Raw genomic sequence first — 27,000 nt, forward strand, 5'->3', positions numbered from 1 at the left:
AACGTGATTTTGGGCTCTAATTTATGAAATACTGCAATCAGACATTTAGTAGACATCTGTTGGCTTGATATGCCCAGCATGCATCTCCTCTCTGTTCACAGCACCTTAATTTTCTTCTGGCTAGTAACTTGGCTGGTAGCTTAGTAACGCGGATAGTTTTTCTGCTTCCCTTGACCCAGGAGTGGCCCATGCCTAAGCAAGGCTAGTCTTGAACTGTATAAACAGTTATCGCAAATGACTGGAGCAAGGGTGAGACTCTAAAGAGACTGTCCATGAATTGTTGACATCTAGATTTCTAGAGCTGCTGCAGTTTCTGTCTTATATGAGGCACTTTTTCAGCTGGGGCTTCCTCATATCCTTTCAACATTCTGTTCTTACAAATTACAGAACTTAAACTAATAAAGCATGGATGTTAGATAAAAATTGATAAGACGCACACATTTCTAGGTACATTCAAAAGATAGGTGGAGACTTTCAGTTTATAGCTAGGATTAGGGAGGCGTAAGGGTCTTTATGAAGGAGATGGCATTTGATCTGAACTTTTAAAGAATGGAAAGGATCTGAAAAGAAAGAAAGAAAGAGGCAGGAGGCCTGTGCAGGCTGGAGCAGGGGCATGAGTGTAGGCCCAGAGCCTACGGCCGAGAAACAACCAAAAAACAGTCACGTCTATGCTGGAGCTCAGTGAACTCACTGAGCATCCCATGTTTGTCGTGCCATTACACTTAAGTCAGATGTTCCTGTTCCCATTTCCTAGGTTATACCACTAAGTCACAACAACCTTCCCCTCCATTGTCTCTATCCATGGACTTGAGCTATGGGATGTTAGAGAGGAAAGGTCTTGTGAGACCAGCTAGGACTGACCCTCTTAGGCCAAAGTGATGTGCTAGGGCTCTCCATGCCACACGTGAAGTGCTGGATACCTTAGAGGAGCTCAGTTTTACTCAGAGAGCTATGTGATGTCTTTCTCCTCACCTTCATCTCTACTGCTTTTCTCCTTTCCCTCTATAACGTGTCCACATGGGCCTTCTGTTTCTCAAGCTCTTCAGTCTTGTTCCTGAACCTCATTCAGAGCCTCTGTTCCATTCCCTCTGCCTAAGACTGTTTCTTTAGCCTTTAGCCTGGCTAGCTCCTTCTTAGGGTTCACTTCTCAGCTCCAATGCTAGTGACACAGAGAGGTCTCCATGACCATCTGTCTAAAATAGTCCTGCCAGTCACTCTCACATCATCCCATTTTATTTTCTTTGTAACATTCGCAGCATCCAAAATGGCCTTGTTTATTCATATGTCCTCTCTCTTATTCTCTAGAGCCTAAGCTCCAAGAGAGCAGGGACTTGTCTTTTTATCCAGTGATGTATACCCCCAGCACTAGCTTGCTGCCTAGCATCCACTACATGCTCAGCAAACTCTTGTTGGATGGGTGAATGATTAGATAGAAGAAAGATAGAGAGAAGAAACAGAAAATTTCCATCTGTAGGACTACACATCCCCAATGAGTACAAAAGTTCTATTATAGGTACTTCACCAAAACAAAAACAAGTTTGAGAAACACTGATTAAGTTTCAACTCCGTTGTCCAGATAGGGAAAATGCAGCCCAGAGCGGAGAAGGGGCTTGTTCACAGACGTGCTTCTTTGCACTTACTTCTCCACAATCATGTCAGGCACCTGAAGAATTTTACAAGGAAAGCTCCAGTTGGTCAGTCTGCTTGCCCTGGCCCTGTGCCCTTGGCTACATATGTCAGCCCACAAGGTGAGTCTAAATTCCAGAAGCAGTGAACCCAGCCTTATTCTAATTCTTAGCCTCATATGTGGTACCACATCTCACTGGCTTTCAGTGCCTAGTAATTAAGACCCATGCTTAATAATAAATACACAAATCTGACCTGGGAGGATGGCTCTTCTTCCACATCTCCTTTTGCAGCCATCTTCCAACTGGGCACCAGGGCCTGGATGAAGAGAGTTCTTGGGAGGCTGAGACGAATCCAAAACCAAAGTGAAATGCTACATGATACATGACGCAATGACTTAACTTCTCCAGACTGGGCAAGGCCCTTGGCAACCTAGTCCCCACCCACCTCCAACTCTGTGCCATACCCCAACCCCAGTCATACTGGTGTTTCTTGAGTTTCTCTGTTGTTCCCTTCTCTCTCATCTAGGTGCTTTGGATAAAGTGGTCCCTCTACCTGGATACAGGAACAAGGTGCTTAACACTGTGCCTGGCCTCTGCTAAGGACTCAGTTAACACTGGCTATAATAGCAGTTATGATTATTTATGCTGTGGCTGATCCCTTTCTTACTCTCAAATCACCCTTTATTTTCCTTAATGTAAAACTCACTGAACTCTTGCTTAAGCTCTGTGAAGGTAGAAAACATGTCTGTCTTGTGTTACTGTGGTACCCCAATTTTCTGACAATATTAGTTTCTGGTGCCAATAAATATTTGTTGAATTTACTAAACAAATGATAACATTTTATCGAGTAAGTGATAGACACCCTAGATGTGTCACAGAATCCTAAGTAAATGTGATATTGTTTAGAGGGCTTGGGGATGATTTATATCTATTATGGTAATTCTTTGCATGTCAGCATTATATCTAGGATGCGAGAGAGTATAAGAAGGGATGGACAGGCACTCTTATTGTCCTCTGAGTGATGGAAATAAAGCACATCATTTGATGTCACAACATTAGAGTCTGATGATCAAGAATGTGATTCCCATCAATAAGGATAGAATTATTCTGGGAGGGGAATGAGTGCCTAAAAGTCCTCCCATTCACACATACTTTTGATCTCCCTCCCCTAAAATGAAGTTGTCCTGTCACCTCATTATCTGCTATTTACAATAAGGCTGCCACATTCCCAGGGACTAGAGCCAGGATCCAAGTAGAAATGTCGGTGTGAGAGGTCTTAAATGAAGTGACAATAAAAAAGGAGTTGCTAATGCCAGGAGTTCCCTCCCTGGGAGAGAGCTGTCAGGGCCAGTGCCCAGGGCTGGGAGATTTATTGATACTAAGTGGATGGTGCCCTAACCAGGAGTGATTATCAAAGAGGTTTGAGTGAGCTGAGAATGGAATTGGACAGCCCGCGCCGTGCAGTGTGTGGGTTTTCCTGCCCTTACTGGTTCCTGCCCTCCTGCCTCCCCAAGAGGGAATTCCTGGCCTCATTTTTTACTCACTCTGATTGTTGGACACGCTCTGCTGCAGAGTTTCTTGGAGGCAGGGCCCTCAGAATCTGACACTCTGGCAGGGTTCCCTGAATGCTCTCTCTATCTCTGCCAGGCCTTTGCTGTTGCTGTTCCCTCTACCCGTATACGATAATCTTTATGCACATGTAACTGTACCAAAACCCCTCTCCTGGATGATTCCTCCCTACCTTTCAGTGTCAAAACTGGCACTTCCTCTTGGAAGCTTTCTTTGAGGTCCCCAAAGGCTGGGGTTAGGTGTCCCTGCCTGCTGAACTCATCCTTAACATAGCGTGTAGACTGAATTGCCATTGCCTACATAGTTGTCAGTCTCTCCCATTGTTAAAGTGAGAGTCCCAAAGTGGTTGGGGATGGGCTGGTTTACCATTGTATCTCCATTGCCTAACATAGTGTCTTCACAAGTGCCAGATGCTGGGTGTCGAATGGTGGGTGGATTGATAGATGGACTGAAGAATAGGTGTGTATGTGTATAGACTTCCCAGGGATGAGACAGGAATAAATCAAACATACCACTCAATTTTATTTGCTTATAGTTCAATAGATTCTAATGTAGTAATGCCTCTTCACCTGGCATCAGGGGAAGGCAGCGTGCTACATGAGAGGATTTTCCAGAAACTGAAGCTGACCCATGTCCCAAGACTATTTCAAACATCCACGACATATCACAGACATTAAGGGCTCACGCTCTGCAGTCAGACTGGTAAAGGTCATATCTCACTTGCCTTGTGCTGGTTCTGGACCTCACTTCTCCAATTTGAAACCCACCTCAAGGAATGAAAGGAGTTAATGCAGGGAAATGTCCTTGGCACAGTGTCTGGCACTTGGCAGGTGTTGAAGTATCAGCTCTCAATTATTACTATCAGAAAGCATTACAGGCCAGGCACAGTGGCTCACGCCTGCAATCCCAGCACTTTAAGAGGCTGAGACGGGAGGATCACTTGAGGCCGGCCAGCAGTTCAAGACCAGCCTGCGCAACATAATGAGATCCCACCTCTACAGTTTGGAGCTGCATGAGCCATGATGGCACCACTGCACTCCAGCCCAGGTGACACAGTTAGACCCTGTTTCAAAAAAAAAAAAGCAAAAAGAAGAAGAAGAAAGAAAGAGAACACTAATATCCCAATGCTTTCTAAGCGGTGAACACTACATTTCATCCCAGCAACATGATGGAAGTCTATACATTAACCCAGTATGCACAGAGTTCTGATTCTGAAAAATGCCCCATCTCTTCTCTCCTACTCATCATATCTGACAATGTAGTCTCCATCTCTGGCTCCCTTTCTAGTCTGCCTCCTTTCATCTCTGTACTGGATAACTTATTCACATAGCAGGTTAAAAGTTGTGTCTTAACTCTTAAGACTCCAAATGCATCTATTTAAAAGAAGAAACGAAGGTAAATCTGTTCAGGAAAGTGAGATTTGGGCTGAGACACAACTCCTGCAAAGGAGTGATCTTTGCAAAGAGGTAAGAAAAGTAGGTTGCCGGCAGGAGGGGAACAGTTAGTGCAGGCTTCCAGGATTTTGTTACAAGGGAATCCAAGAACTCAGAGACTTACCTGCTTACTGGATTTGAAAAAGTGCACTGGGGGTTGTTAAAATTTGACTAAATAACTAAAGTGTTGTCGAATCAGTAAACATTTTCCAATCAATTAGACTAGACTCTAGAATGTCAGAGTCTGAAGGGGCATTAAACATTACAGAGATCAAACAATCATTTCACAGATGGGAAAGCTGAGGTCCAGGAGAGCGTGGGATTTACTTAAAGTCATACAAGTACTCTGTAATGATAAAATCAAAAAGAGAATTGTCCAGGTCTTCAGACAGCTAGCCTAGTACTTTGTCTACAGAACCTTGTTATCTCTTCTGATTGAATATTGGTTGTGACAGATTCAAAGTAGATATAATACCTCACTACTACTAATTATATGTACCAACATTTAACCAATGACTGCATTCTCCCACAGGTCTTGGGCCTATAGTGTCTATCTGTCTCTTTCTCTCTCTCTCTTTCTTTTTCTTCCTCTCTCTCTCTGCTGGTGCTTAGGTTTGGCTGAAGTGTAAAAATGGCCTGACAGTCAGGCACTGAGCAACTCTGGGAGCCAGGGTTAACTCAAGTAAATCCAGGCCAGGCTACCTCCAAGCCATGCTCTCTTAGGGAGTAGTGGGTAAATGCACCCTCTTAGCCTTAGAGGATAAAGCACTCTGTTTAAGGTAAGACATGTTTGCAGAAGGGGAAAACAAGGAGATAATTTGAAGGGGGAAATGTCCCGGCCTCCTGTGTGTCTAAGGATTTGTTGTGTCTGCCTGCTCCCATTTCGTCCACCCCCATCTCAACCTTTCCTACTTCACTTCTGAAGTCCTAGCAAGAAACACCATCCATGAGGTCCCCAGAGGCCCAACTAAATGTGTGAAACCAAGTAGATGACATGACGGAATAGATCTGGATCATAAGATTTATATCCTGCAGGATAATATTTTATTGCAGCAAGGAGAGAGAAGAGTTCCAAAAAATACTGTAGAGGCATATTATAATATTTTAATGGGGTTTATGTGCTCCCCAAATACACTTCACCCTGGAAGATTGATTGTGCATTTTGGCAAATCTATATTTAACACTGGGAGAATAATACACGATGTATGCTTCCTAGTAGGTAAATCACATTTATAGAAATCTTGATTCTAGTTATTACAATAGACATTTAAAGACAGTGCCTATTGTGGGTTGTGGATAGATAGAGTGTCCTCATTAGGGTACAGGAGAAAATAGTGTGAGTGGCAGAGGATTAATGGCTACCTTAGAAGACAACAACCCAGGCAGGGAAGCAAGTGGTTCAGGGTGAACCAACAGTCATCTGTTTGAGTTCAGCTCCTCCTCTGCCCCTACTGCAGGTCGTATACCCTCATCAAGCACTCATCATTCTTTTATTCATCAAATATTTATTAAGCATCTACCATGTCCCAGGCTCCCTGCTGGCTTTTGGGCACAAACAAGCATGTCCTTATTTTCAGGGAATTCACAATGACCCAAACAGCCACACGTACATACAAATAAACCACGACAATTATTTTAGATAAAATAATTAAAGGATGGGAAATAAGACAGAGTGATGTGATACAGACTGATGAGGGGTCACTATTTAGAAGAGGTAATGAAGCAAGATCTATACAGAGAGGTGAGATTTGGGCTAAGGCACAACTGCTACAAAGGAGTGATGTTTGCAAAGAGGTAAGGGAAGAGCATTGCAGGCAGGAGGGGAGCAGCTGGTGCAGAGTCTCCCAAGCAGAATGAGCTCGGAGCCCAGAGGAACAGAGCAAAAGCCAGTGTGGCTACAGCAGGCAGCGAGTAGAAGAGGGGTGTAAGGTAGGTGAGGTCAGAGGAGCAGGCTATTCATGCTCTGTGTGATGGTCAGATGTTGAGGCTTTTCCTGTGTGCAAAGGGAAAACTTTGAGTGGATTTGCACACGGAGAAAGAACAATGTGTTTTGTTTGTTTTGTCTTTGTTGTTTCAATAAGATCTCTCTGGCTTCTGGGTAGAGAATTGATTTTGTCACTGAAAACCAAATGTCATAAAGCTCAAGGCCATGAACACCACCTTCAGATACCAGGAGGTCTATAGAGGGGGTCAAAAGCAGGAATTATGTGAAACCAGAATCTCAGTAACTAGAAGTATGCAAGCAGATGTTAATGATCACCTGCCAGGTTTCCTGCAGATGGTACGCTGGTTTTCAGTGGGAGTAGGACAGATGTGTTATATGGTTCAGCGGCAATCTTTAAGACATTATGACCTTTAAAGCCCATTATCTCTAGGGACTAATGGAAAACGGAGACTCGCAGTAGACAATTAGGTACCAGTGGTTAATTGCATTCTTTACTGCACATGGCCCAAAAGATTTTCAATAATATTTCTAAAGTATTCACCAAAACGGGTCTGGGAGGCAAATGGATTTGACAAGATCTGGGATAAAAATGGGTAGAATTCCTCACAATCTTTTATGCAGCTAATGTGAAGTATGAAACTCTAAAACAGGGACAAAGTATGCACCACTTCCCAACTGTAGTTGACCAAAGAAGACTTTTATTTTTTAAGGAGCATCTTCTGGGGCTATTATTTCATGAAACCTTCTGGGCAATGGTCGCATAGTGTAATTTGAGATCCCATACACAATGGCAATGTGGGGTTCTAGAAGCAGGTGATATGGTAAAAAAGAGTAAAGGATCTAATAGCATTAACTTTTTTATCTTAAAAGAAAAAAATAATAATACCTAAGTCACAAGGATGTGATGAGGACTAAATAGCCCAATATATGTAAAAGGACCACAGAGCTCTCTAAAATACTGTTCTTATGACAAGGATGAATGACTTTCCTCACCATCCACCTTGGAAGGGCAATTTTTAGGCACTGAAGATGGGCTTGGGGTTGGTCTCACTGGGGCAAAGATTATGAACTCTCATCCTATATCATATAGTAAAACAAAGTTTAGGAGCTGACTGACTTGGAGTTTAATCCCATGACCTTGGTCTTTTTAGCATTATATTTTAACTACAAGTGTAATCAACCGCAAACCAGGATTGGTAACTGCATTGGGATCCTACAGAATTGATCTTGTGGGTATGTTCTCACAGCTAAGCTATTACTATGACTGATACACTGGGGGGTCTGAAAATCAGCTAGCAAGATGTACAAGCACAAAATGAGCATTAGCAGACAAATGAACACTGAGAGTTAAGGGCCAGACTGGGAAAATCAACACTTGTTTTCTTAAACATGTATCAGCAGCAATAGCTGGATTCTTCCTGTAGCACCTTTTTATGCTTTGCCTTTAACTGATAGACAATGTGAGGGAAAGATCATTAGATTAAGAGTCAAGATATCTGCTCAAGTCATATGTCCTAGCTGTGCTACCTTGAACATGTTCAGTAAATTTCTGAGCCTTGGTTTCTCCCCTTTAAAACAATGACTCAGTCATCCCTTTCTAACCTCAACAGGGTCATTGTAGAGACCAAGTAAGGTAATAGATGAAAGTGTCTTATATATATGGCTACTATAATTAATAACCATGACAACTTCTGGCTTGTAATAGATACCTAATAAAATTGGATTTATACAGATGAAGGACGTGTTGAACAGGTGAATGTGTGAGTGGGATGGTTAGATGGGTAGGATGGATGGACAGTTGGATAGACTGGTGTGTCAAAAAGACTGATGGATGGATTGGTTTGTTGGATGGGTAGATGAATAGATGATGGTTGGGTGGATAGTTGATGGGTTGGATGGATGAACTAGTGGATGGATTCATTTTGGAGTCATCTGACCACTTTTGCAGTCTTCTATTCATTAATCCTTCTCTTCTCTTCTTCTAGTCTGTTCCCAGTTCTCCAAAGGAGTCTATGCCATCTTTGGGTTTTATGAACGTAGGACTGTCAACATGCTGACCTCCTTCTGTGGGGCCCTCCACGTCTGCTTCATTACGCCGAGCTTTCCCGTTGATACATCCAATCAGTTTGTCCTTCAGCTGCGCCCTGAACTGCAGGATGCCCTCATCAGCATCATCGACCATTACAAGTGGCAGAAATTTGTCTACATTTATGATGCTGACCGGGGTAAGCCAAGGGTTAGGGGAGGGAGACTTTTGAGGGATGGAGAGAAAATTACCAGCAGAAAGGAGAATGACGCCTCACTGCTTCCCTGAAAAATGTGGGAAAATTATCCAAAATGCTTTCTTTCTGAGAAATCTGACTGATTTATCAGTAGCTAACCTCTAATTCATTTTGGAAATGCATTTATCGGTAGTAACCTCTAATTCATTTTGGAAACGCATTCTGAGAATAATTCTCTTAATGCACCAAGTCACTCTACAGCTCACCAAGCTTTCATGGCTCCTGAGTCCGAACTCAGTGCCAAAGGATCTCAGACTTTGGAGTCAGACAGATTTGAATCCGAAACCTAGGTTCTGTCTTCTCCAGTTGTTTGACTTTGGACGAACTCTCTCTGCCTCAATTTCAGCATTTGTATAATGGGGATAAAATTCTCTATACCTTCATTTTCTCATGTCTATAATGAAGACAAAAACAGTCTCTACCTTATAAAGGTTTTGTGAAACTGAATGAGATGACTACAAAGTGTTCAGTGCCTGCAACATAGTAAAAACTCAAAATTCTTTCTGGTGTTAGATGTTATCATCATCATCATCATCATCATCATCTTCATCCTCATCATAATCTTCATCCTTCTCTGGGCTTTCTAGTTCTTCCTCCTTTGAATTTAACATCACATTTTCCAAATGTTTTCTATACTTTTTCCTCTCTATGTCTTTACTCATGTTATTCCAGTTTTCTGGAATGCACTTCCCTTCTCCAATCTACATCTGTAAATCCTTCTCCTCTTTTGCAGGCTGTTCAAATACCACTTTCCCTATTCCCCAGTTCTCTGGATGGGAGCGCTCTCTCCAGCTCCCGTAATGTTTGTCTTGCACTGTCTTACCTTCCCACTGTATACTAAATAGTCTTGTGATAATTTAGTCACTACTGGTGTAAACAAATAAATGGGTCATGCAAGGCCTGAAAGGTGAGACAGGAGTACAGTACTGATGTGGTTGCCTGCAGGGAGTCTTAGAAGACTTTTGAGTTGGAGAGCAGTTTGTGAAAGTGATTTTTCAGGCAGTTAGGCAGGCATTGTTCAGATGGGAAGGAGCCAACAGAAGAAGAAACCAGAAACACCCTATTTTCTTTGATTTTCCCTTCACTGTCCCCACTTTGATGACTTCCCCTCTCAGACTGCAACTACTTCAGGGGTCACTTGGAGGTCTATTTCAGGACAGCTTTGCAGCATAATGAAACTAGAGGCCTGGAAGTAATAAAGTTGGAAAAATGTACCTTTGCTTGTGTGAGATCATCTCTGGGGCCAGCAGAAGCACCCACACTCTCAAAAGAGCTCCACCTACCTCAGAACTCAGAGCTCAGAGCTCTGCCATTTATTAGCTGTGTGACCTTGGACTAATGACTAAATCTCTCTGAGCCTCAATTTCCACACTGTAAAATAGGGATAATAATAGTATCTACCTTGAAAGATTAAGTGAATTAAAACCAGTAGAACAGTGCCAGACACACAGTAAATTTTCAGTAAATGTTAATCTCAAACACACCAACCAACTTGTACTGAAAAGGAAACAAACATAGGAAGGCATAGCAGAACGAATCTACAGATGATTCTTGAGGCCAGGTACTATATTGGTCACTGTAGAAGAGGTTAGCAGTGTTACTGAGCGTCAGAAATGACATACATACAAAAAATTAATCCATGCAAAATCAAAATAATATCTGTGAATAATTAATAATGACACTCCCCCCCAAGATGTTCATGTTGTGATCACAGGAAACTGAGAATATGTCTATGTTACATGGCAAAGGAAAATTAAGGCTACAGATGGGATTGAGGTTGCTAAACTATTGACCTTTAATAGGGTGATTATCCTGGATTATGTTGGAGGGACACAATGTAATCACAAGGTCCTTAAATGTGGAAGTCGGAGTCAGAAGAGTCAGTGTCAGAGTGGTGGAATGTGAGAAAGACTCGACCACCATTACTGTCCTTGAAGATGGAAGGGGCCATATGCCAAGAAATGCAGGTAGCCTCTAGAAGTTGGAAAGACAAGAGAGTGGATTCTCCCCTAGAACCTTCAGACACCAACACAGCCCTGCTGACACCTTGATTTTAGCCTAGGACACCTATCTCAAGTATCTTACCTCAAGAACTGTAAGATAGCACATTTGTGTTGTTTTAAGCCACTGAGTGTGTGGTAACTTGTTACAGCAGCAATAGGAAACCAATACACCATCTAATTCTCCAAGAAGAAACAAAGCAGCATTCAGTAATGGCCTCTCTATTAATTTACCTGTAAATCAAAAGAGAGTAGTTTAATTCAGGACACATTTTAGTTAGTTAGTTAGTTAGTTAGTTAGTTAGTTAGTTATTGAGACAGAGTTTCACTTTTGTCACCCAGGCTGGAGTGCAATGGCACGACGTGGGCTCACTGCAACCGCTACCTCCCAGATTCGAGGAATTCTCCTGCCTCAGCCTACCAAGTAGCTGGTATTACAGGCACCCACCACCATGCCAGGCTAATTTTTGTAATTTTATTTAGTAGAGACGGGGTTTCACCATGTTTGCCATACTGGTCTCAAACTCCTGACCTCAGGTGATCCACCCACCTTGGCCTCCCAAAGTGCTGGGATTACAGGCGTGAGCCACTGGTCCCAGCTCCCCAGGATACATATTAAACACCTACTGTGTGAGAGACAAAGTATTAGGTATTAAAGATACTATATTGAACTTTCACAAATTTGATCAGCAGTTATTAGGTGACCACTTAGATGCTAGGTTGGCACATTTAATAAGCAGTTACTGAGTGCCCAATAAAACTAACTGCTAATATTTATAAAACCCTTGCAGGTATCAGACTCTGGTATGTGTCAAACATTCTCACTTAATCCTCATAATGACACTATGAGGTGGTCATTATTTACACCACACTTTACCTTTAAAGAAACTAAAGTTTGAAGAGGCTAATGAGCCTGCACAAGGTCATTTAGCCATATGTTGGATTTGAGCCTTAGATTGTGTTTTTTTTTGTTTTTTGTTTTTTTTTTTTGAGACGGAGTCTCGCTCTCTCGCCCAGGCTGGAGTGCAGTGGCGCGATCTCGGCTCACTGCAAGCTCCGCCTCCCGGGCTTACGCCATTCTCCTGCCTCAGCCTCCCGAGTAGCTGGGACCACAGGCACCCGCCACCTCGCCCGGCTAGTTTTTTGTATTTTTTAGTAGAGACGGGGTTTCACCGTGTTCGCCAGGATGGTCTCGATCTCCTGACCTCGTGATCCGCCCGTCTCGGCCTCCCAAAGTGCTGGGATTACAGGCGATTGTGTTTTTTAATCACTAGTTCTACCATCTACTATGTTCAGAAACACAGTGCCTGACCTCACAGAGTTCAGACTTTTGCAGCCAGAGAAAACCAGAACTGATTTTGGCAGAAGAGTGGATTTGGGGGTAGCCAGGGGAGGTAGGTGCCTGATGGGTGTGGGTGGTGCCCACAAATCCTGATTGTGTGTCATTTCTCTATCCTAATCATCCAAACTTCAGGCTTATCCGTCCTGCAGAAAGTCCTGGACACAGCTGCCGAGAAGAACTGGCAGGTGACAGCAGTCAACATTTTGACAACCACAGAGGAGGGATACCGGATGCTGTTTCAGGACCTGGAGAAGAAAAAGGAGCGACTGGTGGTGGTGGACTGTGAATCAGAACGCCTCAATGCTATCTTGGGCCAGGTAGTGAAAGCAGCAAGGGCTCAGGGTGGGTGCGGGAGGTGATTCAGGAGTAGCCAGATACACTTTTGCCTTTAAAGAGGCTTCTTGACTAGGTGAGACAAGATGACTTCCATCTCATTTTCCATAACTCACAAAATTTAATTCTGAAATACTACAAACAATGGGAGCCTTGACATAGGGCTTCAAATGGTTCTCAGACCTGTTAACTCCAATGTATCCCTCTTTTGTGAAAAAAAGAAGAAGAAGAAGAAGACAAAAAATGCTGGGTGCAGTGGCTCAGGCCTGTAATCTCAGCACTTTGGGAGGCTGAGGCAGGCGGATCACCTGAAGTCAGGAGTTCAAGACCAGCCTAGCCAACATGGTGGAACCCTATCTCTACTAAAAAAAAAAAAAAATTAGCCGGGCGTGGTGGCATGTACCTATAATCCCAGCTATTCAGGAGGGTGAGGCAGTGAGGCAGGAGAATCTCTTGAACCTGGGAGGTGGAGGTTGCAGTGAGCCAAGATTGTGCCACTGCACTCCAGCCTAGGCAACAGAGCAAGACTGTCTCAAAAAATAAAAATAAAAAATAATGATAAATTACATTTCATTTTAGAGTTTATGAAATGTTATCATATTAGGAACACAGCTTATAGAGACAAATTTCTGGGTTCGACTCTGGACTCTGTCACTCATGATCCAGGGTTTGGCATCTCATTCCTTTCACCCACTTACCTGTTTTAAGAGGCTAATGAAGCTGCAGCCACCTTTCTTTCTATTGTTTCCTTGAACATGCCCTTCACTTTGAGAAATCAATTCATGGTACATTCTTCTATAAACAGACATTGTAACCTCAACAGTCTTGAGCTAGATCTCTCTAAACTGTGCTTCCCCTGGTCTCAGAACAAAAGCATGTGCCCACCACAGAATTAGCAGGATTTTTTTGTAGATTCTTTATCTTTTTAAACTACGTTTATGTATTCAGATTCAGAGCTAGCAAGGTAGCAGATGTTGCAATAACTTTTGAACAATGTCATACAATAAAATTGATAGTTTTAGGTACTTGACAACATGACAAAGTTTGTTAATGGCCTTCAAGACCCCTGGGACCCTCACAGAGAATCTCGGTACTAGGACAGCTATCACTCAGAGGCCTCAGCAATAGAACAGGGAGAGAGTTTGAATGTTATGGATTCTTTAAGGCACTAACTCTTCTACTTTGTAAAGTATGAATTTGGCCTTCCCTCTTGGAAAGAGAAACCCATCAAAAATTGTTGCCATTGAGATGGAAGTTCTCTGGGCCAGAGTCAGGGATTTGAATTCCAGTTTTCAATTCAGGCAGGATAAGATAATAGTGAAGAGAAGAGATAAAACCAGACTGGCTAGGGTTCAAATCCCAGCTCTAGTATTTACTGGCTTTGTGACCTTGACCAGGTTTTTAGTCTTTCTATATCTCAAGTTCTTGATCTGTAAAATGGGCATCATCCTCATAATAGCCACCTTTAGAGGGCTCTTGTGAGAATTGTAAGAATCAATTCATGTGAAGCACTTAGAACAGACTCTCCACCACAGTAAGTGACGCATGCAAGCATTTGCCTATTTTTGCTATTCCTAGTGCCTACTAGGACCGGCTTCTTGAGTCACTTCCTTCCTTGGGCATAAGTGAATCCATCTGTAAAACATGAATGAAGGCCTCTGTTCTATAAAACTGGTAAAAAGACAAGATAACAGAGTCGACGGAAAAAGTGCTGAATGATAATGACATATTAATAGACGGATGACCTATTGTATATTGTTCTATGGTACAGACAGTAGCCATTGCTACTATTTTTTGAGTGTGTATGGTATACCAAATACTAGGTCAAGCCCTTTCCATGCATAATCCTATTTCATTCTCACATCAACTATGTAAAACAGCTTTTATCAATTCCCCTATTTTATAGATGAAGAAAAGAGAGATTATACTTGCCCAAGATCTCACAGCTAGCTTATAATAAAAGCAGGAAGTCAAACCTTTCTTGGTCTGGCCACAGAGCCCAACCTCTTAAACATGCAACTTTTCTGCTTCTGCTCTCTACAATTAACTCCTCTGTCAAAGGGTAAACTTGCATTTTGTAAAGAAGTGACCTGTTTGTATGGGTATTTTAGATTGTAGCTTATTAACATTTTTAAAAATTATTTCATTCATCTATTTTGAAAAGTAAGACCAAAGAGTTGAAAGGATTTTACAGATCACTTGATTCATTGCTTATGCTCACATTTTATAGACAGAATGACTGACGGTCAAATTGATTAAGTTATTTGCCTTAGGCTCAGACAACTAATGAATGACAGTAACGAGCCTACAACTTACATCTCTGACTTACAATCTCACACTTAGCATCATCCTGGACTATCTCACATTCAGTAACTGGGAACATACCTGGGATACAGTTACATTAAGTAACTGCATGCAGTCTAACATGAAATTTTTCACCTAATCTGAGGGGAAAAAAAAAAAAAACAGTGACTCAAAATTCCAAATAGGGAATTAATTGCCTGTGTCTGTCTCCAGCCTCCCAACTAAAATCTAAGCTCGGCGATGCCAGGGATTTTTGTTTTATTTTCTTCCCTGCTGAGTCCACAATGCCTTGGATAGTGCTTGGCACCAAATAAAGTATTCAATACATTCTTTTTAGTGAATTAAAAGAATAAGGAATCAATGAAGCCTCTATGAAAGTTCTTAAATGTAAGATAAATCTGGATTTCTATAGGTAGCCATTGGCTGGATAAGAGCCTTTAAGATGGATGAAAGGGCGTGTTAGGAGGCCCAGAGGGCATGTGAGGGCTAGGTTTCATAGTGCCGTTTTGCAGGCTGAGTGATGGATGCTGAGAGTCCACTGGAGAGGATGGCAGAAAGATAAACACATAATCAAGAATTTCCTCAGAAACCATTAGAAAGAGTTTAGGGTTTATTCTGTAAACAGTGGGGAGTCAGTGAAGGTTTGTGAGCAAAGAACAGGGTTATTAGACTATAACACTTTATCAATATATGATGCCAAAGCATATAATACAGTCATTAAGCACAATATGAGTTAGAAGTGAGAGTAGACCAGGACCTGCTGAGGCCATCCATCACATCCCCCTATGTTATTGTCTTCATGGTGCTTGTACCTGCTGAAATCTTGTTCATTATCTATTTATATGTTGACCATCTGGCACCCTACTAAAATGTCAACTCCAACTCAGTGAGGGCACGGAGACCTTGCCTCACTTGCTCAATGCTCTTTCTCCAGCACATAGCATAGTGCTTGGCATATAATTTATGTTCAATAAATATTTGTTGAATGGATTAATTCATTAATCATAGAGGGTTTTACAGAGGCGTTGAGATTGGAGCTCAGCCATTAAGGATACGAACAATCAGAGAGAATGGGAGAGGCCATTCAGACACAAGTATTGTGAATGAAGGCAATGCATTGGGAATGAGCTTTGAAGTAATGGGGGTCAGTGAGGTGATGGACCCTTTGTGAAATTGCCTCTTACATTTACAACACCTTTCTCAGTTTGTTACCCTGTATGTATTTATCTGTTCATGTATTTATTATGGATCTCCTCTCAGTAAAGTGTAATCTCCAAGAGGGCAAGCACTGTGCTTCTTTCACCTTTCCACTGTGTTGCCAACAGTGCTTCACCCATAGCAAGCACTTAATACATATTTGTGAAAGGAAGTTATTAGAGGAGGGAAGGTCAATGTGTAGGTTGGGGAGTAGATAGATGGGAAGGTTGATATCAGGTTGGATCACATGAAATTGCCAGTTTTTATAAGTCAAAAAAGTCATCAGTTATCAGCTGTTTCCTATGTTTCAATTTGTACTTTCATCTTGTGGGGATGATATTTCTCCATTGCCTGAATGTGGTTGGTTTTAAAATATCATGTATTTGCTGTTTTGTGTTTCTTAGAAGCTGAATAGGTTTTTGATAAAGGTATCTCATTGTTGAAAAGGCAGCAAACCATTTGACAAGAAGATGAAAAAGTAATGAAGAATTATGAATAAAACTATCATCCCAACAGTATTTGAGCTCCTTGGTCTGGAATTTCACAATCTAACCACTGTTTCAAAGAATTCATTGTGTGTGCTTGCATTTAATTTTTCCCCACATAAAAAAAAATGTGAGTCACTATGCACATACATCCAGTTAAGTAGATGTCTGAATGTGGATTTTAATAACCTTGAAAATTTATTCAGTTAGAGAAGCCCAAGTACTTATCATTTGTTATATGTCTCCTTGCAACTGTACAGGGGGAGAGACACCAAGAAGAGTACACTAACCCCAATTTGATGATTTTAAAAAAAAATGGGGAATTAGATTAAGTTAATTTGCAGGTTGAGCTAGATCTAAAACCAAGGTCTGTAGTCTTAACCATTCATTATTAGGTGTGTTTCCTGCCCAAGCAAACTTCTGGACAGTTCTTTCCACAAATATTTTTTCTACCTGTGATAATTAGGGATAGTCTGCATTTTGGGATAAAAGGGTATTCATGGGCACTAGTTCTTAATGATTAACCATAATCAAACATCAAATGGAAAAGTTCACAGGAGTCAGGTCCCTGTCCTGATGCTGCCACCAGGCTACTATCGGATCTGGGCAAACCACTTTCCCTCTTTGGATCTTGACTTCCTATCTGTACAGTGAGAGGTTGGACCAGATGATCCTAACCTTCCCTTCCAGCTTCTAACTTGGGCAATCCATTAATGTCTGAGTACCCAACTGATTCGGGGAGGAAGGCACAAAATTCAGAAAAAGAAAGAAGAGCATCTACATATGGTTCATGCAAGGAATTGAAGGTGAAGTCATCCACCTACCCATCTGACTGTTCATCCACCATCCACCTATTAACTCGTCTGTCCTTCCAATCAGCAAATATCATCATGACAGATTTCATGCAACATAAGATTCCCACCTAAAGAAGAATCTTCACATACAAAGAAGGTTTATGAAAGAAAGAATGCAGTGAGCGTTTCAGATGGGTCCTCGGGGTTACAGTAACAGCACTCTACCCTTGGAATCAGACAAAACTGATTTCAAATTCTGCTATCTGCCACTCAAGAGCTGTAAGATTACAACTTACGGAGTTTATATAATAGACACTCCATGCCTATTCCTTATTTGTAAAACAAGGATGTTAACAATGCCACCATCCTTGGAGTGGTTGGGATATTGTATTTCGAGTGCTTAGGATAGGGCACATTGTAAGTACTCAATATCAGTTGCCATTATTACTGTTGCTGTTGTGGCTTTAATTGTTAGTACGATTAATGAGTCTCCACCTATTATGTTTTGTAGATTATAAAGCTGGAGAAGAACGGCATCGGCTACCACTACATCCTTGCAAATCTGGTGAGTAGAGCACTGCAGGCTCTCAACTCAAGGCTTCTCCAGGTTTGGGGACCTACCTTGCCTCTTGCTGATGTGAACTGAGTAGGTGGAAGGGGCAATTCAGGGCTGTAATGAGTCTTGGCAATAATAAATTTTTATCTTCTCCACATCCCACTCATCAAGCCACAACACACTGTTCATGAACCTCTAACCTTCCTCAGAAGAGAGCATACTGGTGGGCAAGGCTTTATCATCTTCACAATTCCAGCTTTAATTGGCTCTGCCCCTTGGCAATAGGGACAAAATCACCACATCTTTGAATTAATACAAGATGTCTTGATCCTACTGTTTTGGGCCCTCTATTTTGACCCCAGTGATAGTTTTACTGCTTATAAATAAATTTACATCATAATTACACTAGTATTGACAAAATTTTAACCAGAAACAACTTCCCAGCATGAACAATATTATGTCCACTTAGTTTATATTCACTTTTCTACATGGCATAGATAAGTCTGTTTAAAAAATATATATATAAAACAAATATATATATATTTGTTTTAACGTACTACAGATCATTGTATCGAGTGCTACTGTTTTTTATATTACAAAGAAAACAACTCATCAAATCATTTTTTGTATATATTAAATTTTACCTACTAGCATGTACCATTATGAGTTTTCTTTTGTAACCACTATTTCTGTGAAGTCTATTTTTTCTGGGTCATGTTTTACACCTCCACTTTTTTATCATGAAGTTTAATTCTTCTAGCTTTTCTGTCCAAAGCCAAATGTAATTTCATTTGGTGTTTAACCCCATTTTTAAAGGCTTTATTGAGATATATTTTATAAAGCACACAATTCATCCATTTAAAGTGTACAATTAAAAGGTTTTCAATATATTCACAAAGTTATGAAATCATCACCACAATCTTATTTTAAAATTCTTCATCACCCCTAGGAGAAATCCCTTACCTCTCAGCAATGACTCCTTATTATCCCCCAAGCTCCTCCAGCCCTAGGCAACCATCAATTTACTTTCTATCCCTATGTATTTGCCTATTTGGAGCATGTCATATATGTGAAATCATACAATATGTGGTTATTTGTAATTGGCTTCTTTCACTTAGCATAACATTTTTAAGGTTCACCCATGTTGCAGCATGTATCAGTACTTGATTCCTTTTTATTGTCAAACAATATTTCATTATGTGCATATACCACATTTTCTTTATCCATTCTTCAGTTCATGCACATTTGGGTTGTTTTCACTTTTTGGCTATAATGAATAATGCTGCTATAAAACATCAGTGCACCAGTTTTTCACTTTAATATATACCTAGGCATAGAATTACTGGGTGATATGACAATTCTGTGTTTAACATTTTGAGGAACTCCAAAATTATTTTCCAAAGTGGCCGCATCACCCATCAAATTTTAATCAGTAACAAATTTTTCCATGTGACAGTTTGAATGATGGCAAGTTTCTCTTAATGATAACTATTTCTACAGTTTATTATCCTAGTCTGTCTTTGCAATTTTCCATGTTTCCATTAAGAAGTGGTTTCTAACTTTTTATCTATAACAGATTTTCAGGTTTTAACTTATTTAACTGAACATATAACTGGCTTCAGTTTTAACCATGTTGTTTTGTGTTGATTATCTCTATGAGCAATATTATTTGAACAAAAATTAATATTTGCTACTCATTTCTGGAGTAAAGGCCATTAGTAGAAATAAGGCACAGGGTGCATGAATCTAAAAATGTGACTAAAGCATCCTGCCTAATCCATAAATTCTGTCCCTCTTTCTGACCTGGCATCCAGCCTTAGATAGATCCCCGCCTTACTCTTCTTTCCCCTTCTTCAACTAACTTGTATTGGCAATATTTCAGAGTCAGGACGTGAAATAAGAAGGGCTTAGGGTGGTAGGTTAATTTAGGCCCAGCTGTGAATGGCTAAATGTATTACTTTTCTCAGAGGTATTTGCATTTTAAATGAGGGTGGCTCTCCAGACACTTTTGGGGAACCGAGAGTCTCACCCTCCAAAGACCATTTGCAAAGATGGAACTTTTGACTTTGGAGTGAGGAAAGCCCATGACATCCCTTGACTCCCAGATCCTCAGTGCTAGAGTGGACTCAGGAAGTCATCTCCACTTAAACCTCACTTGTTTCTAGGGAAACAACCAGCAAAGGGCTGTGACTTGGCCAAGGTCTCATGGCGAGGCAGCACCAGAGCTAGGCCTGTCACCAAGGGTAGCAGACAGTATTCAGGCCTTTTCTACAACTCCAGAGCACCTCTCAGTGAGACTTTGTAGGCACCCTGCTGCTTAAGAATACACAGAACAAACATAGAACAAGAATACACAGAACAAGGGTGGGGATACTCATAATTACCTCTCTGGGGTGAGACAGAAATTGCATACAGTGGCCTTAGAGTCACTGAAAGACCCCAGGTAATTACATTGCCAGCCTCCATCTGTTGCCCAGTAACCCTTCAGTCACAGCATCACCAAGTCAGTCTCTTGGGTTGTTATATCCTTCTGATATGCATTTTTCTTCTTCTGACCTAATGAGCTCTCAAATCCGTACAACTGCCAGCTAATAGGATGCAAATTGCATATACCATCCAAATGAAAAAAGACTTACATGTTCCAATAGAGTAGTTGATAATTAGGCTTCAAATTACTAATTAATTCAGTTTGAAACATAGTCAAGTATGTGGTGTGTTTTCTTACCCTTTCAGAGGAATAGTGCAATTTATAAGATGATAATTTTTAGAATTTCTGCCACATAATTAGTCTACTGCTGCATAGAACTGACCCACTCCTTCGGAATGTTTGTGATTACGGTGTAATTATAGAGTTAGAGACCAATGAAGGCTTCGAAAGGTTTAACAAAAGGAGGGAGCTATACTTTTATTTTGCAGTTCTTTCGGTCCCTGTCAGAATGCATGAGCTTCAAAGTAGCCAGCAGTATTCTTTTAGCAGATCACTTTGGAGGAATGATTTTGGGGTTCAAAGAGCCACCTTTGAAGGGCTGCCGGAGGATTGTAGGTCAGAGAAGAGAACTTATAGGCGAGGAGTCAAAAAAAAAACACCTGTTTTTTGTCCAGGTGCCACTCTTAGCTGGCTCTGTATTCTTGGACAACTCTCCAACCCTCAGTTTCCCCATCTGTCAATTGAGAACAGTAACTCCCACTCTACCTACTCATAGTGTCACTGGGGAGACCAAATATGTTGCCAAATGCCACCATGCTTTAAAAAGTTAAAAATGTTGTGCACAAATGGAAAATTCTTACTTCACATATTAAATCCACCCATCTGTACATATTCACATATGGTGTGTATGTACATATGCATATATATGCTTGCATATATATCCATATTTTATAGAAGAGATATGTATGTTTATTTCCATAGCATTGGTGTGGTCATAAGATGAACTTGAACCATGCAGAAATTGAAAAGCTATGCCACTCTCTCTCACAGACGTGCCTGGGTCCTGGAACCCGCAAGTGCTGAGCCTGGCTGCCAGTGCTCCTCCAAACCCTTGCACTGACTGTGCATTCACTCCCTGCTCTGAGACTGTGGGGAATGCAGACATCTGGCAGCCAGAGCTCTCCAGAGTTGTAGTTCTTATCTTTGTGACTCACCAGAAGCAAATCTTAGACCAAATGAGTGTTTCTCAAAGCAGAGGACCTGGAGGACCTGTGGACCTCTATAGTGTGTCTGTAGAGCCAGTTTGGAAAATGCGGCTCTAACAAGCGAGTGCTTCAGTGCCACTGTGATTGCCAATGTGAATACCTAACCCATGGAGTAAATGATCAGATCGTTATATTGGTATTTAGAATTTCACTGGAATAAACGCACATATTTTAAAGTCTCATAGAGAACTAGAAGATTGTGAGAATTTATACAGGGTTCAGCAGACTCCTGTCTGAAAAATACTGAATTTGTTGGACAACATTGACCAGTGTGAACCATATGGTGCCTTCTAGAGGAGTAATAACAGTAATAATATCATCGATCTCTCTCATTTTTACACCATATTATAGTTTGTGTGATATTTCTGTATGAATCATACTGCCGGGTTTTGGATGTCATAATACTCCTATGAAGTAAACAAGGTGGAATTCATCACCCCCATTTTACAGATGTGGGAACTGAGGCTCAGAGACATTACATGACTGAGCTGCAGAGGAGGAAGACAGGAACCTAATTAATGGAGTTTGGCTGTCAGGAATATGACAAAAACCAAGTGAGTTTGGCATAGGAATAAGATGATCAGGCTAACCTGAGGCCGAGACACTTGAGTCACTGAATTAGAATTCCTTAAATCCCTAACAAATTACAACAATAATAACAATGGCAATAACTTCCACAATTGACTGATTGCTACATTCCAGACACTATGATAAACACTTAAATGCATGTCAATTAAACCTTCCTAATAGCCTTTGAGGTTGATGTTATCCTTGAATGAAGAAACAGAGCTTCAGAAAGGTTGACTGTTCCACAGTCACAAAACATATAAAGTGATGGAGCTGCACTTCTCCTCAAGGGCCATGGAATCCCAAAATGTGTGTTCTTACTACTGTGTTATGTGAGTGCTGAGCAGGGAGAGTTGGGGAAAGAGCCAGAAAAGAGAGGGGGTTGTACTGGACGAGACAGCTTGAGTTTAAATCTTGCCTGTAGTAGCAGCAATAGACTTGACATTCCAATCCAGACTCTCAAATTCCCGTTGGACATCCAGCCCACTATTTACTCCATGATTGAGGTACTCATACTGGCAATCGCAGTGGCACTGAAGCATTTGCTTGTTAATGCCCGTTTTCCAAACTGGCTCTACAGACACACTACAGAGGTCCGCAGGTCCTCTGTTTTGAGAAACATTCATTTGGTCTAAGATTTGCTTCTGGTGAGTCACAAAGATAAGAACTACAACTACATTGATGGAATTTTATTAAAATGATGATTTCTAGTGTGGCAGAAGCTGAGGAAGAGATGATGGAGTTAGCCTGTTCCAGGTCTTATCAGGGTACTTGGGAATCTGGACAGTTGACCATTTCTGCCATGTGCTTGCAGATTAACTCCTGTAGAATGTTAGATTGGAAGTTTTGGTCTATTTGGCAGCTAGTCCAAGCCCCCAGCCCCATGCTGCTGCTCCTCTGCTGGATCAGCCCTGAGCAGAAGCTGTTCTTTAGTCTCCTTGCTCCCCTGTGGTGATAAATCTGTCGACTCCTTCTGCAAAGCTGAGCTCATCCACTTTCTTCAGTGCCTCTCTTCCTGTTGGCTCCATACCTCACAGTCATGTTTAGTTTCTGCAGCTTCTGGTTAGGCAGGTGGTATAGCAGTTTGGAAGGGTGGCTTTGGAGCCAGTTCTGGGTTTGAATTCTGACTTTTATACTTATTAGCTATGTAACATTAATCAATTTATCTACCTTTTCTGAGGTTTTGTTGCCTTATCTCTAAAAAAGAGAATGATATTATGTACATCCCCATAAAGTTTTATGAGAATTAAGTGAGATCCCTCAATGCTCTCGCAGACGAAATCACATCTACCTGTTTTATGCTACCATAGCCCCAGATATTTTTTCACTTACTATACTTGAGATTAGATAACTGATTCTCTATTATTTAATGTCTTCCTCACTGTTTATCTACAAGGTCCTAGAGGAAGGATTGTGTGTGACTTTTTCTCTGTTGAATTCCCAGTGCCTGGCAAAGTGAGTTGCACATAACAGGTGTGCTTTAAAAAGTCAACGAATGAATGAATTAGTAAATAAAACAAATTCTTAGAAAATAATGTCTGCACCTACATATCAAATGTACTTAAAGGCAAAATCTTTTAGACCTATGCTAAAAGAAGTAGAGGGAGTGGGAATATGAATTTAGTTTTGAATATGCAAATAAGTAGTTAAAGACAAGCCTAAGAGGGCTTCTAACCCACTTCATGTAGAGAGCCAGAATCTCCTCTACAACGTCCCCAACAGAAACTCAGCCATCTGGCTCATGCTTGAATAATACCCAGTGATGGAAAAGTCCTACCTCTGAGGCAGCCCTTTTCCTTCTCAAAGGGCTCAGTTTCTGCACTCTTCCTGGAACAGGGCATGGTCTGTGTGCTGTTCACCCTGTGTCACCCTCTCATCACTTCTGACTCTACATGCCCTCTGACTCTTGCAAAACTTGTCTGCTGCCTTCCCACAAAGCAACCTTTGAGTATTTGAAAACAGCTACCTTGCTTACTCTTTGGTGTTTGTGCCTTCAGTCTGGACACCCTCCTGTTCCCCCAGTGCCTTCTCTCAGGATGTGGTTCTTACAGCCATCCAGACAGCCACCAAACATGGACAAGGCCTGTCCGTGTGCCTGATACTGCACTGGTCTCATGCAAGGACTAAGAAGCATGAGGCTGAACTTTGTCCCAGAAGCAACCTGACCTTGTCTTCCAGCTAGATTAGAACATGTAAAATAACATTCTCAAAAGAATGCCAGAGAAAAATCACAGCCTGTGAAAGTATCCAAGCCCCATCGATGGCCACCTGCCCTGTCACAGTGTGGTGATCAGAGGCCAGGGAGGCCGCCTGAGCTGTGGAGTGTCTGGGAAGGCTCGTGAGGCTGCATCCACAAGGCCAGCAGTCATGTAAAGAGTGTGCCCTCACCCTTGTTTGAAGAATCCAGCAGAGTGAGAGCTGAAGGGTACCTATGAAACTCGTCTCACCCAGCCCCTCATTTTATAAAATGGACACTCAAGAATGAGAGAAAGGAGTTGATCTGTCTGAAGTCACCCAGAAGTTAAACAGCAAAGCTGGGGTAGGATTTGGAGCAATCGCTTGCTCCTTCTTTGTTGCTTCTTTTCCCCCAACTGGATTTTCAGTGTGCTCATATGCCTCCGTGTTGAGGGGTGGGGCAGGGACAGAGCCAGAGACAGAGAGGGAGCTCAGAAGTGCTCCCTCCTCCCCACTGTGCCCCTCTCAAGGACTCTCTTTGCTGATGAAGCTTATTCCAGTTTCCTCTTCTTCCTCCCACACAGCCTTCCCTCTCCTGCTCTGCTCTCACCTTACTCTTCTGTAACAGACACTTTGTGATCACCAGAGCTGACACTGCCCAGAGCCTTTGGAAGGAAAAGGAGAGTGGGTGGATAGAAAGACAAACCCCAGATGCCAAAGGATGTTCTCTTCCAAAGTGATCCAAGCATCCCAGTCTAGGTCACTCTTTGTACTCATCCCTATCCTCTGAGAGAATTCACCCCAGAGATCCCCAAGATTTTCCATATCCCTCCAAGAAAAGTAAGATTCTGGTCCCATTTTATGAGGAGAAAAATGAAGTTCAAGTTGTTTAAAAACCTTTTGTAAGGTCATTTGACTAAAACTGGAATTCAAACTTAAAACCTTTCCCATTCCAAAGATTAGGCTCGTTCTCCATTGGGCCACACTGCCCAAATTGGGGAAACCTTTGCAGTTCTTAGGACTGGTATTATACTTGAGCAAGGCCAAGAAGTAAACTCCTTTCTTCCTTAAACTGCCTGGATTTGAAATCTGGCTCAGCTACTTACTAGCCGTTTGTCCGTTGCAAGTCACTTCTCTCTGTACCTCAGCTGTCTCACCTATGAGTGGGAATATTAATGTGGATCTCATAAACTAAAGATAAAACAAGTTAATGTATGCAAAGTTTTAGAACACAGAGTGCAGCAGAAGCCCAGGGTCTCATCCTACTCTGTCACTTATTCATTACCATTTGTGCAAATCATATTTTTCTGGAAGATCTCAATTTGTTCTACAGTTGGCATAATGTTTTCAAAAGGAAAAAATTCATCAAAACAATCTTCCTGGCTGTGTGATTTAGGGTTCTAGTTTTCCAGATTCTCTTCAGTTCAGAGTTATCAAAAAATATCTCTCAAAGCCACATTGGCTCCCTAAAGCTTAAGGAAGAGGCTGGTCTATTAATCTCAAGCACTTGGTGTTGGTATCTTTTGATCTTGCAAACCATGCACACCTCGGCTGATTTGGAATGGCCTTTGTCATCCTTTGGACCATTTGAGATATGCAAGACAGTGGCTATGATTGCTCTGACAGAGCACGGAAACTCATTGTCACCAGCAGCCTTGAAGCAAGAGAGACTCCTTAACACTAATTTTGGCAGATGGTTGGTGAGCTATGTAACTAAGACAGTTCAGTCCTTGTTTCCTTACCTATCCCTCTTTTTAAGACAGAAAGTACAGTGGGAGAGAAATGGAGCTCCAGGAGACACAGGATTTTAGGTAAATATTTACTATGTGCCAAGCACGGTTCTCTAAGAATCTGACATATAACATAGTTAATCCTCACAACAACTATGAGAAATACCATAATAATCCTTATGTTGAAGCAAAGGATACTGAGGCACCAAAAGGTTGAGTGGCCCTCCTGAGGTGGCACAGCTAGGAGGTGGTGGAGCTGAGATTTGAATCCAGGCTGACATGCACAGGCAGTTTCTGTGACAGAGGGCAGTAACCCTCTGTGGCTCTGACTCGGAACCTCAACACATGCAAACTTTCTGCTTAGAGTGTTCCCAGCCCTCTTCACCCAACCAAAGGCACTTATTTTTTCAGGCTTCATTGCTTTCACTGCAAGGCCTTCCCTGAGCTCCAAGATCAAGTTTGGGTCCACTGGTTTTGCTCTATAATTACTTGTGTAATATTGGCCTTTCTCACTAGACCTCAGGTAACTTGAAAACAAGGACCAGACCTGTCTTCTTCTCTGCTGCATTCCTGTGTCTAGCATGGGTCTGACAGTATTAAGCACTCATGAGTGAATGAGTAAATGGACAAATAAATGATTAACTAGAATCTTTCTTACCTGGTTCCCAGTAGCTTTCATATTTATCATGTTTGGACTTTCATTCTTCTTTTTATCAAACATTCAATGGGCACCTACTATATGGGAGGCCTGTGAAGGTGTAAACTGGCTTTTCATCAAAAGATGGGCATGCTATGAGTATTTGCTTGGCCTTTTCTGGATAGGAAGGTTTTGTCATGTAAAGGGAAGATACGATTGGTTTTAAGTCTACTGGGAACTGTAGCCATAAGTGCCCACCTCATACCAGGAAATTTGCTCTTGCTCTGAAATGGCTTTGCCAGGTGTCATTCCTGACTACAACAGTTAGGG

General features: G+C 41.6%; 1 protein-coding gene across 10 annotated transcripts in view; it reads left to right on the top strand.

Moving 5' to 3' along the window:
* The window catches only part of GRIA1 (glutamate ionotropic receptor AMPA type subunit 1), a 322,279-nt gene that overhangs the window by 148,789 nt on the left and 146,490 nt on the right, over positions 1-27,000 (top strand). For 9 of the 10 annotated variants that reach the window (XR_003119865.1, XR_003119866.1, XM_025388301.1 and 6 more), the window contains 3 exons: positions 8,561-8,800; positions 12,332-12,516; positions 17,824-17,877. Coding sequence is in view for 8 of the 10 variants with exons in the window: in XM_025388301.1 (XP_025244086.1) it covers positions 8,561-8,800; positions 12,332-12,516; positions 17,824-17,877 (479 nt within the window). In the remaining 2 variants the exon portion in view is untranslated. The remainder of the gene's footprint in view (positions 1-8,560; positions 8,801-12,331; positions 12,517-17,823; positions 17,878-27,000) is intronic. The other variant, XM_025388308.1, reaches the window with a different exon arrangement.

This window comes from Theropithecus gelada, chromosome 6 (genome assembly GCF_003255815.1).
Source record: "Theropithecus gelada isolate Dixy chromosome 6, Tgel_1.0, whole genome shotgun sequence".
Lineage (NCBI taxonomy): Eukaryota > Metazoa > Chordata > Mammalia > Primates > Cercopithecidae > Theropithecus > Theropithecus gelada.